General features: G+C 39.2%; 3 protein-coding genes across 4 annotated transcripts in view; 2 read left to right on the forward strand and 1 right to left on the reverse strand.

Moving 5' to 3' along the window:
• LOC109064757 (CD99 antigen-like protein 2) overlaps positions 1–15,335 on the reverse strand; it is a 289,995-nt gene that overhangs the window by 175,797 nt on the left and 98,863 nt on the right. The window lies entirely within an intron of this gene.
• Positions 1–15,335, forward strand: part of LOC109094305 (charged multivesicular body protein 2Bb) — a 338,419-nt gene that overhangs the window by 169,126 nt on the left and 153,958 nt on the right. The window lies entirely within an intron of this gene.
• Positions 8,533–15,335, forward strand: part of LOC109053472 (cAMP-dependent protein kinase catalytic subunit PRKX-like) — a 42,066-nt gene continuing 35,263 nt past the window's right edge. Inside the window, exon 1 of the mRNA XM_042757424.1 lies at positions 8,533–8,701. Coding sequence (XP_042613358.1) covers positions 8,539–8,701 — 163 coding nt within the window. The 5' untranslated portion in view covers positions 8,533–8,538. The remainder of the gene's footprint in view (positions 8,702–15,335) is intronic.

Genomic DNA, 15,335 nt, shown 5'->3' on the forward strand with positions numbered 1-15,335 from the left:
CTTCCCCCCCTTTTTCCCCTTTCTTTTCCTTTTTCTTCCCCCCCCCTTCTCTCTCCTCCTCCCCCTTTTTCCCCTTCTCTCTTTTTTCCTTCTCCCCCTTTTCCCTCCCCTTTTCCTTTTCCTCTTTCCCCCCTTTCCCTCTCCCCCCCTTCTCCTCCCCCTCCCCTCTTCCCCCCTCTCCCTTTCCTCCCCCCCTCTCTCCTCCCCCTTTCCCCCCCTCTTTCCTCCCCCCCCTCTCCTTCTCTTCTCCCCCCCCCTTTCTTTCCTCTCCCTCTCTTTTCCCCCCTTCCTCCCCTCTCCTTCCCTCCCCCCCCCCCTCCTTCCCCCCTCCCCCCTCTTCCCTTCTCCTCCTTTTCTCCCTTTCTCCTTCTTTCTCCCCCCCCCTTTCTCCCCCCCCTTCCTTTTTCCCCCTTCCCCCCTTTCCCTCCCCCCCCCTCCCCCCCCCTTCCTTTTCCTCCCCCCCTCTCCCCCCCTCCCCCCTTTTTTTTTTTTCCCCCTCCCCCCCCCCCCCCCCCCTCTTCCTCCTTCCCCTCCCCTCCCCTCCCTTTTCCCCCCCCCCTTTTCCCTTCCCATCTCTCCCTCTTCTCTTCTCCCCCCCCCCCCCTTTTTTCTCCCCCTTTTCCCTTCTCCTTTCTTCTTCCCTTCCTTTCTTTCCCTTTCCTTCCCCCTTCCCTCCCTCCTTTTTTCTCTCTCTCCTTCTCCCTCCCTCTTCTCCATCTCTTCCTTCCCCCTTTCCCCTTCTTCCCCCCTCCTCCTTTCCCTGGGGAAAGTTTTTTTTTTTTTTTTTAAATGAAATGCCTCTCTCTTTTCTTTGTGCTGTCCAGATGGTATTAAAAACACACTGGTTCAATATCTACAACTTTTACAATATCTTTATCTTTTATTATTTTACAAATTACTAAATATCTCCATATTTTATTAAAAACACTTTTTGTTTTTTATTCCTCCCCCTCCCCACCAAAAATTTTGGCCCCCCCAAGTGTGAATGAAAAAATTTTTTCCCCCTTCCCCCACCTGAATGTAACCCTTTAAAATTAACAAATCCATAATCCTCCCCCCCTGGGAAAAAAAAAAAAAACCCCCCCCCTTGATTCCCGGATTGGGTCCTGGTTTTCATTAGCACCCCTGTGATTTTAGGGAGAAGCTGAAAGGAATTACTCAAACGATGGAAAAAACAAAACCTGACTAAGAAGGGGAAAACCAACTCAGTCTATTTTGCACTAACTTCCCCCAAAATTTAAGTCATAGATTGCCCGTTATGCCCTACATCTTTAACACCCTCTAATAAAAGGCCGCCATTCTTTTTTAAAGGGCCCGTTATTAATATTTCTGGGGATATCTACCTCTTTTTGTTTGGGCTTATGAAACTGAAAGGGCAAATCATTGTTTAAAGGGCCCCAGGGGGGAGGAGGGGAACAGTTGAAATCTAGGAAAAAAACCCCGGTCTCTGAATGTGTAACACAGGGATTTTACCCGTGTCAGCATTTTTTTTTTGTTTTTCTGGTTTTGGGTGTTGTCCCCACTGTATTTTTGGGGGCAGCTGATAAATTTCCCCCTTTTTCCCTTTTTTTTTTTTTTTTTCTCTAATGGACACTCTGGTCACTTACCAATTAAAAAAAACTACTTAAAAAAAAACCCCCTTTTAAAAACTTTTTAACCAAAAAAAAAAAAAATTCTTTGGGGGGCCACACTTGAAAAAATAATTGGGACCCCATAAAACATAAATTGTTTGGCCCCCCCCCCCAAAAAAATAAGATTGAAAAAAAGTTTTTTTGGGTTTAAAAAAGAAAACTTCAATTTTGGTTTTTTAGTTTAAAAAAAATTTGCCTTTTTTTTTTCCCCGGAAATAGAAATGTAGGGGAATTGCAACTTTACTTTCCCTATTTCTCTAAATTTTTCTTTCAGGGAAAAGGTGTGTGTCCTACGCGTGGAAAAAAGACACCGCATTTCAGAAAAAAAACTTTCATACCAATAGTAAAATATGGTGGTGGTAGTGTGTGGTCTGGGGCTGTTTTGTCTGCTTTCGGGACCTGAAGACTTGCTGTGTAAATTGCCATTAATTCTGCTGTTTACCAAAAAATCCTGAAGGAGAATGTCTGGACATCTGTTCATGACCTCGAAGCTGAAGCGTTAACTGTGGGTCCTCCGCAGTGACAGGATCCAAACACCCAGAACTGGCTCCACCGGTCTGCATGGCTGAAGCATCGGACTGAAACGCAAAATCCGAACAGACTTAAGGCGAGTGGCCCAGGGCAAAGTCCTGACCTGAATCCTATTGAGATCTGTGGCATGACCTTAAAAGGCAGGTTCATGCTCGACAACCCTCCAATGTGGCTGAATTACAACAATACTGCATAGATGAGTGGACCAGCATTCCTCCACAGCGCTGTAACAGATCTTTGTTATCACAAATGCTTGATTGCAGTTGTTGTGCTAAGGGTTGCCCAACTAGTTATTAAGTTTAGGGGCAAAACACTTTTTCACACAGGGCCATGTAGTTTTGATTTGTTTTCCTTAATAATAAAACCCTCATTTAAAAACTGCAGGGTTGTGTTCACTTGTGTTATCTTTTACAATATTAAATTAGTTTGATGATCTGAAACATTACAAAACAAGTGGACAAACATGCGAAAAAATAAGAAATCAGGAAGGGGGCCAACAATTTTCACACCACTGATATATATATGAGTATATATTATTTTTGGTTTATTTTTATCTTATCTTATTACAATTTAAAAGTTTGTTTATTTCTAAAGCACATTTAATAGCAACCACAGGCCTACCAAAGTAATTACAATACAAATCCCCAGAAAATTAAACTGTGTTTCCTAAAGATGGACCCCAATAGAAGTAGATAGAGAGAAAAAAAGAGTGGGTGCTAGAACATATCCTTGAGGAAAAACACAGGTTAAATTGCCTAAAGAGGAAGTGCAGTTTCCTTTTTTAACTGAGAAAGTTCAATTGATTGGGAAGGATTTAAACGTTTTAAAACCGTCCCCACTGATCTTATTACAAAGGTTGTTTTGTCTATTTTCAATCATTTTATGTCTCTTGAGGCCCCCTTGAAAGTTTGCTGAGGCCCTCTGTTTCAGAACCAAACTATCTCTGGTGCTGCTTTGACTGGGGGCTGTGAAAGCCAATGATATGAGAGAATAATGGAATCTGCCTCATCATGTCATCTGTGACGAGGGGTAGCTTAGGCCGCGGTGGAGTTTGAAGGATAAGAGCAACACGTGGCTGCAACGCACCGTCTCGTCGAATCCCACAGGGGAGACACACGAAGGATAAAAAGGAGGAGTGACAACATATGTACAGATGAGAGGAGGACCAGCTGGACTTTAGTTACCACCAACCTGGGCTGGTTGGAGGTCGCCGGCTTCTACACGCCAACTGCTGCAGGCGCGCGGCAGGCACTTACGTACCACCCGGACGCGAGGCGGCGCCTGGCAGGGCTCGGTTGTAGCTTTTGGGTTGTGCTCGTGCGTTAGCGGGCCACGATGTGGGCGGTGTGTGATGGGGGAGCAAGAACGCGAGGGAAACTTGTAGGGGTGAAGGGGTCACCACAGTGCCGGCCGCCCGCCGCCGGCGGCCCGGGGGAGAGATGAACAGGAGGGGGCGAAGGGAGGTGCACAGGACGGTGTTCGAGATGCCGCTGACCTGGGACGCGTGTTCGGGAGGAGTGCCGTCACAGCTACAGCACGTGTCTGTGGGGCAGCTATAGCAAAAAGAGGAAGGGGACGCACCGGCACGGGCCGGGGGTTGCACCGTAAAGCGAATGTACTCTAAGGCTTGTGTGGAGGCAGACCAGAAAAGACGGCTGAGGGCAAATGTCAAGGCGCTGGCTCACGGGCGGGAGGGCAGGCCAAAGGACTAGGTCATACCGGCTGCAGCAGTGGGTCAGAATGCTACACAAGCTAAAATGTTAGAGCTGACAGGGGGCATGCACTGTGAAGCTGACTCCAACCCCTCAGAAACGCAGTGTTCCAAGGGCAGCGATGGCGCCCTCGGCTGTTACCCCTATCAGTGTATATGATATGTTACGTCACCTCATTGTCTCTGAAAGCAAAGGGGGAAGGTCTGCACTACCCAGCACCAACAGCTATTTTCCTTTCCCCATTGACCGGCTGAATTATTGACATTGCACTTCCCTTGTACACAGAAAACTCATACAACTTTAGGTTCCAAAACCATACATCAGACAAGACTTGAAATACTGTTTAGTCATTTATGAACCAATCGGAAGACGTGCTCCGACGTTGATCTGGAGAGGAACAGCTTTCCCAACAGAAAACCATGTATAATAAAAACACACTGAGCTGTTCTGAGCTTCTCTGCTTGAGAGGGAATAAAAGGCCACTTCCCATAGATTGAGATTAGAATAAGTAAACTGTTTTTATTTAACTAAATTATTTTTTTCTTCCGCTTATTTTACATAGTAAATTTTTGTATGAACTTTTTCCTACAATACCTGAGGTAAAGTGAGATTGAGCTGAACACATCACAACAATATGTAAAACATAAAATGGAATACGATTATGTACTGTGTCTTTCCAGTATGCCGGGGATGGCTACCATTTAATTTTTCTTTAATAGTAACTTAATTTTCAATGTATCGTTGTGTTTATTTGTTTATTTAGTTAGTTGAATATCATATTGTATCATATCATTGTCACACGCAACACTTTGGGGGGTTTGGACTGTGTTTTCAGTTTTTGCAACACCATCTACCTTAATTAGATGTCATGGTTGTTAATTGATTTGTCCTTTAGATTAGCTGTGTGCATCTCATGTATCGCCAGTAACTTACATTATCTTACATTTACATTTATCGCTCAGTAATTCTCCTCCCTTCTCTGTTTGGTTCAGTTTGTGCCTGCCTTGTTTAATGCGTTGTTGCAGTTGATCCCTGTTTTGCTGTTAACCTTTAAGAATTGTATTAAAGTACTTTTGATCTTTCATAAATCATCATCTTTCTGTGTTCGGCGTTGTTGCTACAAACCATGATAGAAGGCAGGACCTAGACATACGATTAAGGTGGGTTCCTGTTTGTTTGTGGTGTGGTGTGTTCGCAAATAGTGCGCGTGCATGGTTTGTAGTCAGTGAGGTCAACATTACTTATGTTTCCATTTCACCCTCATCGCGGGATATCCCTGTGAGCTTCACCTTTTGTGTCTTGAGGCAGATAGAAATCACTTCCTTGAGTAGACCACCGTGGATGGAATTTCTTGACCTCCCATGCGGGTGTATGTTTTGTGTACACGCCCGCTTTCCGCCTTCATCCCTCGGTTTGCTCCAGCACCACCGCTCATCTCTCCAAAACTCTATTTCCAATCTCACAGGAGGGTTGTTGCCTGCGGCTGACCGCCCTGGCCAACCTAGATCATCTAACATCATTCCATTCCATCAGCCATTTTTCTTTTCTGTGGCCGATGGTGCTCCTCCATTGTCGCACGTCACACTGCCTCAACCATGCTTTCCTCCCCCCAGTTATGCCACTGTGAGGCACAGTCGTGGCTGTGGCCTGGAATCACCCACCTGTACTTTCCTAGCACAAGGCCAGCTCCTGTATCACTTTCCTCTCGTATCACTCCACCTAACTCCACCTTGGAATTTGTTCTGTTGAGCCCTCTCCTGGAATCCTCTCTTCCACCAAATCCTCTATCCATCTGCTGGCGTGGAGGTCGCACCTTCCAGGAGGTTGCGTGATTAAGTCGCTACTCACACACTTTTTGGACTGTTTTCATTTTTTCATCTCCATTAGTTAGTTGTCATGGTTGTTAATTGATTTGTCATTTAGTTCATTATGGAAGTTTATCCTTTGTTGCTGCTACCTGAGAATTATTAAAGGACTTTTGATCTTTCATCGTCTTCATGTTTGCTACAAACTGTGACGTGACACAAGATCAATCTGCATCTACATACTATATTGAAATGCACAGCTAAATGTTTAATGTTTTGATAAGCTTTATTTCGTTATTTATTATTACAGAGAATCATTTACTATCCTTTATTCTTATTTTAATTAACCTTAAACCTAATTTTAAAAATAAAAATTTTTGAAATGTGCGATAATATTATATTGTTTCACATATATTACACAAAAAGTGATAGAGCAATCTAAATAAAACTAAAAATTGGGAATTAAACTAATTTCCTTTTTGCCAAATTAATTGAAACTACTTTTCAAACCTTTTCATTTTAGGTTAATTTTATGTCAGGTAAAGTTTATTCGGTAAACTTTGACACTTTGTTTTAATGACCACTTCTATTCAATAGGTTGCCTATTAGCAGGTATATTATACTAGCATATTGACTCTTTCTTAGTACTTGATAAAGCACATATTAATGGCCTTTATATCAGTTCTGCATGAACCATATTTTTATATTTAATATGCACATATTTAATGCTATTACCGTTGTGCCTCTAAACCCAAAGGGATATTGGGGGAAAAAAAGTGAGTGAGATGCTTGTTTCATGTAACAATAGCAACTGTCATTTTTAAAAAGCACATTTTTTCGTCTAAGGAGAAAGTTTATATTGGGTGCCTGTAAAGTAGTTTAGATCACCTCCCTTGAGCCTGGTCGAGGGTACAGTGCATAAATAGACAAACACTTAAGGTTTACACATGGGTCAGTGAGTCCATAACAGTAAATGTGTGAGCCAGTCTGGCCATGCGTGTGGGGTTGCAAGTTTTGTCTGCATTGGGGTCTTGAGCATATTTGTTATCTACAATTTTATTTTTTTTCTCTCCTCTTTTTTTGATTGACAGACTGCAAGAATTTCCAGGTATCACACTGAGCATTTTTACATACAGATTTCAACAGTATTTAAACATTAACTGGGTAAAGTCAATATAGTACACACACACACAAAAAAAGAAAATTATTTTTTATTATACGAGTACATTTATTTTGTACAAATTTGGTTACATGCAAACTGTTAATTCACAAATGCTTGTTCATTTACACACACTCTGTTACATTTACAACTTCCCCTTACAACCACCCACCATCACACATTTTACATCTCATATTGCTTTTCCACAACAGCAACTGTGAATTTTCAGTTTACATATAACAGTTTTTTGCAGGCAAGCAGGCAGATCAACAGACATACAGACAGACAGACAGACAGACAGGCAGGCAGACAGACAGGCAGGCAGGCAGACAGACAGACAGACAGACATACAAACTGTTACATACAGACAGACAGACAGACAGACAGCTAGACAGACAGAGAGACAGACAGAGAGACAGACATACATACATACAGACAGACAGACAGACAGACAGGCAGACAGGCAGGCAGGCAGATCGGCAGACAGACAGACAGACAGACAGACAGACAGACAGACAGACAGGCAGGCAGACAGACAGACAGGCAGGCAGACTGACAGACAGACAGACAGACAGACAAAAAAAAAAAAAAAAAAAAGCAAGCAGGCAGATCGACAGACAGGACAAGGCAGTATAGATCTAAAGGTAGCCTTCTGCAAGTCTTTAATAATTAATTAATTTGCCATTCCTGCTTTAAACAAAGTGCTCAAATGGAGGACTGCACCTATCTAATTTCAGCCGTCTAACTGTATTGTATAATATTGTTAATTTTTATTATTTGTATTATTTGAATACATTCACCCCTGTTACAGTACCGCCATATTGCCATAGTAGATTAGCGAACGTGCTTTTGTGAAATGTTCAAGAAGAACATTATAGTAATATTACAATTATACATAGCCTACATCTTATCTGAAAGACAACGTTTTCCTCCTCCCCCGGCCCGAAATAGTAGCCTACCCAAGGCGTGGTAACGTCCTACGTTGTGTCTACATGTGCTAGAAACCACAGTGAAAATACGTACACTCGAGCTGTCAGTCAGGAAGTGTCCCGCCTCTTCTTACGCTCGATTGGACATCGCAGCAAACCGCTCTGCAAATGATTGGTTGACGCCCGATGCCTGTCAGTTTTCAAGCGTTTCTCTGCTTCCTTGCCGCGCTGAACGACGTTTTGAAGGGGAAATGGGTTTCAGGTTTCTTCTGATGGGGACGAAAGGGAGATGTAAATAATTTAAATGTCTCTGATATTGGCAATATACCATTAAGCGACTATCAACCAGCGTCCATGCCCGTGTGTCCTTGCTCCTGAAATTTCGTCTGGATAACCTCCTGGATTCGTAAGACTGAAGTTTGAATCCTGTCCGCTCCTGTCTTTGTTAACGTAACGTTACAGTGATAGTGCAGGGGACGTCCCGTAATAAAGTGCAGAATACAAGAAAGTACCATTGACATGAATCGCTTGAAATTTTAACAAACTTGTTTACTGGTCTTTACAGTCCCTGATAAATGTCTTGCTACCAGGCGATGAAAAGCAGAGGGTCACAGTCTGGTTTGTGCGAACAAAGGATATGTTAACTTGACTGAAACAGATCAATGTGTGTGTTTATCAATAGCGCGTTTTCCAAAAGCGGAAATTCTGGACTTAATATGTAGAAGTGGCCATTAATGTGGGCTAGAGTTAGAAAATCCGATACGGAAGAAGATGGCAGCAACTAAAGGCAAAGCTGGACTACATAATGAAAGCCGTTCTGGTCGGGATAGTGGCAGGACAGACGCAGGCAGTCCCACGTTATCCGCAGGGGCCGCATCCCTGACCACCCTCAGGACCTACACACTAGATGACCTGGACACTATTGCCACTGTTGGTAAGCAAGTCCTTCGGGATCAAATTAAAAACACCTTTTAGTCACAAAGTATTTCCTAAAATGTTTTTATATTCTCCAAAACACCCATGTTTGTCCCACTCCCCACCAAGCGACTAGTATGTTTAATAGGCTATGGCATTCAACGTTTAGTTCGTTTCAGCTGCCGTTTTGAAAGTGAGGCTCAGAAACCTCAGAAGCAAAGGTACATAACATGAGCAAACTGCTGAGTAAAACTATTAAAATTATCCCTCCATATATCAATTATTTTCACATGCATCAGCTGAATGCTCAATACCCAAGTATACAACAGTACAACCTATTAAACAGACCAATTTCTGTATGTCAATTTCTCTTAGCCTAGTTTTCATTTGCATTGACTATGACTTGAATACACCTCTTCAATGATGGACATGTTTTCATGATTCTGTACCAAAATTCAAATTGATGTTGATGATATCATAATGAAGGAAGGAGCCTAATTAAAGCATAAAGTAAATAAATTAGTACAGTACTTTTATTATTCAAGAACACATTAAATTAATCAAAGGGGACAGAGAACACATTTATAATTTTACAGTTAATAATAATGTTTCACAGTATTACTGTTTTTGCTCTTCAAAATTCAACCCACAATGTTTCTTCTAGCCTACATTTTATAGACCAGTGTGCACTGTGCAGAATTTCTAATGGTTATGCAAATTGTAATGCACAATTTCCTTGTAATTTACTACTTCTGATTTGCAATTTATGGTAGTCTTTAAAACTTAAGCCAATGAGAGAACTCAATATCATGTAAAATTCCTTCTTCTTTTCTTCCTCTTCCTTACGCCCCTGAAGACCTCACTATCTTAGTTCACTCACACCTCTAACACATTTTAATTATTTCCATTAAACGCCTTCTCTTCTACTCCCACATTTGACAGTGAAAAGTTATTTAAATACACAATTTATTTATAATTCCATCTGACGAGTGAATCTCATGTGACCAAATTGTATCTGTTAATTGAATGCTCAGTTTAAAAACGACAAGCCGCTCTATTTATATTGAACTACATTGCAACAACATTTTACCTCCTTTCTGAGCACCAAGTGCTTCCTGGTTCTCATTAGCACCATGTGATTTCAGGCAGAAGCTGAAAGGATTATTACTCAAGCGATGGAACAAACATCATGACTAAGAGAACAGCCTACATCAGTCTAGTCTGCACTAACTTCACCAGAGATGTTAAGTCATAGATGACAGTCATGTCACGTACATCTTGAACACATCTAATATTAGTCCTGCCATTCTTTTTAAGGCCTGTTATTAATATTTCTGGTGATATCTACCTCTTTTAGCTGGACTGTATGAAACTGAAAGGACAGCTCATTGTTTAAGGGCCTCAGGGTGAGGAGGAGAACAGTTGAAGTCTAGGAAAAAAACCAGGTCAAGTCTGAATGTGTAACACAGGCATTTTGCACACGTGTCAGCATGTTTTGTTTTTGTTTTTCTGGTGTTTGCTGTTGTCACACTGTATTTTGGGGACAGCTGATAAATATTCCCCTTGTTCCCTTTTTTTTTTTTTTTTAACTCTAATGGACACTTCTCGGTCACTTTCGGTCAGAAAAAAAAGATAAGAAAAGCTACAACAGTTAAACGTCAGCTGTAAAGATGGCTAGACAAACTTCACCGTGACCAGAGCTGATGCTAGAATAGAAAAATTGAATGTTTGTTCAGGTGAAATTGTGTTGGCCGAGAGGCAGTTCTTTGCTGAAGAACATTATTATGTCTGGTTTCTTTTGCCTGAACAGCATATTGAGTTCAGTTACCCAAATGTAATCACTGAAACAGTTTTTGGCTAAATGAAAACTTCAATTTTGGTTTTGGTAAAATTGGTAAAAAAAAAAAAAAAAAAAAAAATATCCAGCAATATTTTTTTTTTTTTGCCTCTGAGTAGAAATGTGAGTTAATTGCAACTTTACATTTCACTATTTCTCATAAATTTTGTCTTGCAGTTGCAACATTGTATGTCCCACTATCACTTTATATCATATTTTAACCTTTAGCTCATCTTTACCTTTTTGTTTATTTGTTTCATTCTGAAGCAGAAACAGTCTTCTATACCATACACTGAAATAGTACGTCAAAACTCCATATCAGTCCCTCAACCTTGAGAGGTTTCAGTTTCACGAGAATAGGCTTGTCATGCTGGAAATCCTGTTGGAAGCTAATAGCAAGCCAGTGCAGGCTGGCAACAGTGAGGATTAGCCATGCTCTGTCCAGTGGCTTTTGAAACCTTTTTTTGCAGTTAGTTTTACACTGTAGATGAGAGAACTCAAAACTTGAGACAACTAGATTAAAATCCTTTTTAAAGTATACACAACTTATTAAAAAAAAAAAAAAAAAAAAACAAAAGCTTAAACATTAATTTTCGGTTATGCTTTAATCAAAAATAAATAAACTCAAACAGTAATGTTTTTTACTTGTGGATCCAAGTTCAAAGATTGTGTATTTTAAGTTAAACTAAGCATTCACATTACATAATAGAGATGGAACATTTTCGTAGTTTTTCTTACCCATCAGTTTTTAGAGTATGTTTGTTGAGCAAACTGAAAAGGTTATAAAGAGTTACTTCTATACACCAAAACAAGTTGTATTCTCATTGGAATTTAAGAGATTTCACCAAAGAACATGAATCACTGTAATGGTAACTCAAATAACACAAATATTACAACAAAATATAATCAAAAACACTACATGAAGCTAAACTTTTTTTTTTTTCTTTTTTTTTTTTTTGTATTCTGGATAACAAATATTTGTGCCATCATAAGTCCCCATACTTTGACCAGAAACATATTATTCAAGTTCATCATCAGTGATCGAACATCAGCCACCAATATTAAAGGGATACTCCACCCCAAAATGAAAATTTTGTCATTAATCACTTACCCCAATGTTGTTCCCAACCACCAAAACACCACTACCTCTAACAAACAAAAATTAACAAAATACTGACAAAAAAAATAAACCTTCAAGGTCCACAATACTGCCAAGTAAAATACACTGTCAAGGTCCAGAAAAGTATGAAAAGCATCTACAGAATAGTCCATCTGCCATCAGTGGTTCAACCGTAACGTTATGAAGTGACAAGGATACTTTTTGTACGAGAAGAAAACAAAAATAACAACTTTATTAAACAATTCATCTCCTCTGTCTCTCCCACATCACCATAGCGCCATTTTGGAAAACACCTGCTGAACGCAAACTGCGTACGCTCTTCTGTGTCAGCCTTCATAACCTTCATAACGTTATGTGTCAGCCTTCTGTGAACGCTTCATAATGTTACGGTTGAACCTAGTGTTGTCACGGTACCAAAATTTCAGTATTCGGTATCAGTACCAGTGAAAATCCACGGTTCTCGGTACCTATTTCGGTACCAAAGCAAAACACAAAAACATGCTAATTAAAAAAAAAGTGAGTATACTTTCATTTAATCCAAACTGTGTACAGTATATTTAATTTTAAAGAGATTTTGAATTTTAAAGCCAAGAATAACAACTAAGTTAGTAAAAAAACAGACAAACCCAGAACTGCTTTTCTGACTGATATGACACAAACAATGTTAACCATTTGTACATTCTGTAACATATATTTTAAAATTCACAATTAATTGAAAAGCCTCTGGTGTGTAAAAATAGGAAATATCATCATGTCATCCAGTTGTTTTACCCTAATAAAAGTTGCATTAAATAGTTAATAAAGAAACTAATTCTAATGCTCATTATATTAGCGTTAGCCGAGCTTATGCTAATGATTAACTACTCTAATAACAGTGTTCATTTCAATCAAATTAAAATATTTCACAGTATTCAAAATAGAAGCTGTGTTTTCCACAGCGGCATATGCAAATTCATTCTCTGCCAGCAGGAGGTGCTTGTAGATCACACGAGAGAGAAGTTTCCCCAGTAACGGCTGTAATCAAATAAGCGCTGAGCCTGTGCTCACAAACGCTGCTCAGGCATTACAGGCAAGATTAAATGAAAATGACATCCATAATTTTCTGAAGACAGTTGGTTTTCTTCAGAAATACAGTGATATAAAAACCACCCACACCGGTTTTAGACTTTGACACGTGCAGTGCTCATGTTTATTCAAAGAAGTCAAAGCCTTTTGGAAAATCTGTTTGTTGCGGTCAGTTTTGATATTTCTTGATGTATGGGAAACACTGTGAAACTTACCTGCTTGAACTCTTTAATTTGATCTGGGTGTCTGTCTTTAAAGTGTTTTGTTAGTTTGGAGTGTTTCCTCCTTTTGAGGTCGCCTCATCTCAGTGCTTTTATGAAGAGAGCGCATCTGCGCACCTTTCGGATAGCGCACCAAGAACCGGGTTGACCGGATACAGCGTTTTTTTTAGTACCGACTTGGTACCGAAGTACCAGGTCTTTTGACAAAACTAGTTGAACCACTGATGGCAGATGGATGCTTTTCATACTTTTCTGGACCTTGACAGTGTATTTTACTTGAACCACATGGGAGTAATTGTTTAATAATAAAATGTTCATTTTGGGGTGGAGTATACCTTCAATATTAAAAGTTCTCACTATTTAATGTTCTAAGTTGCTCATAATAAATGGCCTAAAAATGAACTTTGTCTTATTATTTTTTATGTATTGTCCTTTTCTACATTTGATTGGTGAGCCTGCCTTTAAATTACAGTTTGTCTGACAAAATATAAGTTGGAATTTGTTTATTTATTTATTTATTTTTAGAGTGTGATTTGTTTAATATAAATATCTGATGTATCTTCGTCATCTTACATTCTCAGGCTACACCAGCTTGAACACAGAGTACAAATCCTTGTTCCTCACAGAATTATCAGAGCAGCCAGCTTTTTTTGGACCAGATATGTAAGTGCTATTTCCTAGAAACAACAATCTTTACTGTACAAGGAAATTGCTTTGTGGTTTAGGGTAAAATGTTTCTCATAGCATTTTAAGAGGCAATCTTCTGTATAAAAATGGTTAGCAGGCATCCAAAGTGTATACTGTAGCATTAGGCCCAGCATAAATAATCCAATTTGCAGAGCTTTTTGCGGGATGGTGGAGATTTACAGTCTATGACGAATGATTTAAACTCTGATCTGAATGCTCTTATCGTTGAATTGTCATTAAAATAATGAGGAAATAATTGTCAGAACTCACTTTTTTCTTAGGTTTTGCTCTGATTTGATTCTTGGCAGAAGAGACACTGAATGTGGATAATTCGGCACACGAGTTCTTTTGTTAACTAAGGGCAAATTCAGCTTGAAACATCTAGAGATTTTAAAGCATTTGATATCACAGCAAGGCTAAATACAGCTCAGTGAAGGTTATCCCTGCCCACCAGTATAAAGTCAGATGTGATGTCAGACTATTACTAAAACATGGGTTTCCTAGTGAGATGCTGAAAATGTGCTTTACTAAGACTTGCTTTTTAAAAAAACCTTTACTGCCTTTATAAAGAACAGTTTTAGAAAATAATTTACCAAGAAGATCTTAAGCTGCACTTCAACTAATCTATTATTGATACCATTAATGACTCAGTTAAGATATTAATTAATAATTCAGAATAAGGTCGTCATAATCATGGTAATTGCATGTTAATGGTTAAGATTGGTAATTGAAAAGTAAATCTATTTATTTGGCTATACCCAAATCTAGATAAAGAGGCATCTGCTGATACAAGAGTGATCTGACCACTTAGAAAATGGGAATTCTATAAAATATAATGTTAATTATGGATATTTACTGAACTGTTTAATTCAAGCATGTTGAAGAAATGATGCCGTTGGGAAAAAAAAAGTTAAATATATATTAAATGCTTAGCAACAGCCTAAAAAAGAGGAATGACTACTAAAACCTGGGAATCTTTTTTTTTTTTTTTTTTTTTTGTTCCATTGCCTTGAAATCAATTTGCTTGAGATTGAGAAAAGTTAAAGAAAATGTGCTCAGCCAACTGAAGAGGACGTGCACCCAAAAATCAAAGGTTTATCTTGCTTGAAGAAAAGGTGCAACACTCACTAGTGGTGGGCGATATGACCGAAATCTTATTTCACTGTATGAGAAATTTTATTTCAGAATAATGATATATATCTTGATATAGCTATTTTCTTTTTTATTTTTTTTTGTTTAAAAAATAATAAAAATGAGCAAATTACAAACACAATAGAACAAAAAAAAACAAAAAAAAACAAAAACATTTATTCGGCTACAGTAGGGTTATTAAACCGTGGTAAGAAATACTAGAGAGATTGAATAGTATTATCTAAGAATAGATTGAACGTGTATAAATAAAACACTCTTCACTGTATCAATCAGACATGAACTGATTCTTATTCTGTGTGCTTCAGCGGATTGAGTTCTTTTTCACTGCTTACTGCAATTCATAACCATCAAGTGCATCCCACTCTTTATTTCCTCATTCAGGCATGTTTCCTTATCACTCAAAGGTGTATATAACTTTTAAAGGGATAGTTCACCCAAAAATGAAAATTTGATGTTTATCTGCTAACCCCCAGGGCATCCAAGATGTAGGTGACTTTGTTTCTTCAAGAGAACACAAATGATGATTTTTAACTCCAACCGTTGCAGTCTGTCAGTCGTATAATGCATGGCA

The sequence above is a fragment of the Cyprinus carpio genome, chromosome A1 (genome assembly GCF_018340385.1).
Source record: "Cyprinus carpio isolate SPL01 chromosome A1, ASM1834038v1, whole genome shotgun sequence".
In the NCBI taxonomy this organism is placed as follows: Eukaryota; Metazoa; Chordata; class Actinopteri; order Cypriniformes; family Cyprinidae; genus Cyprinus; species Cyprinus carpio.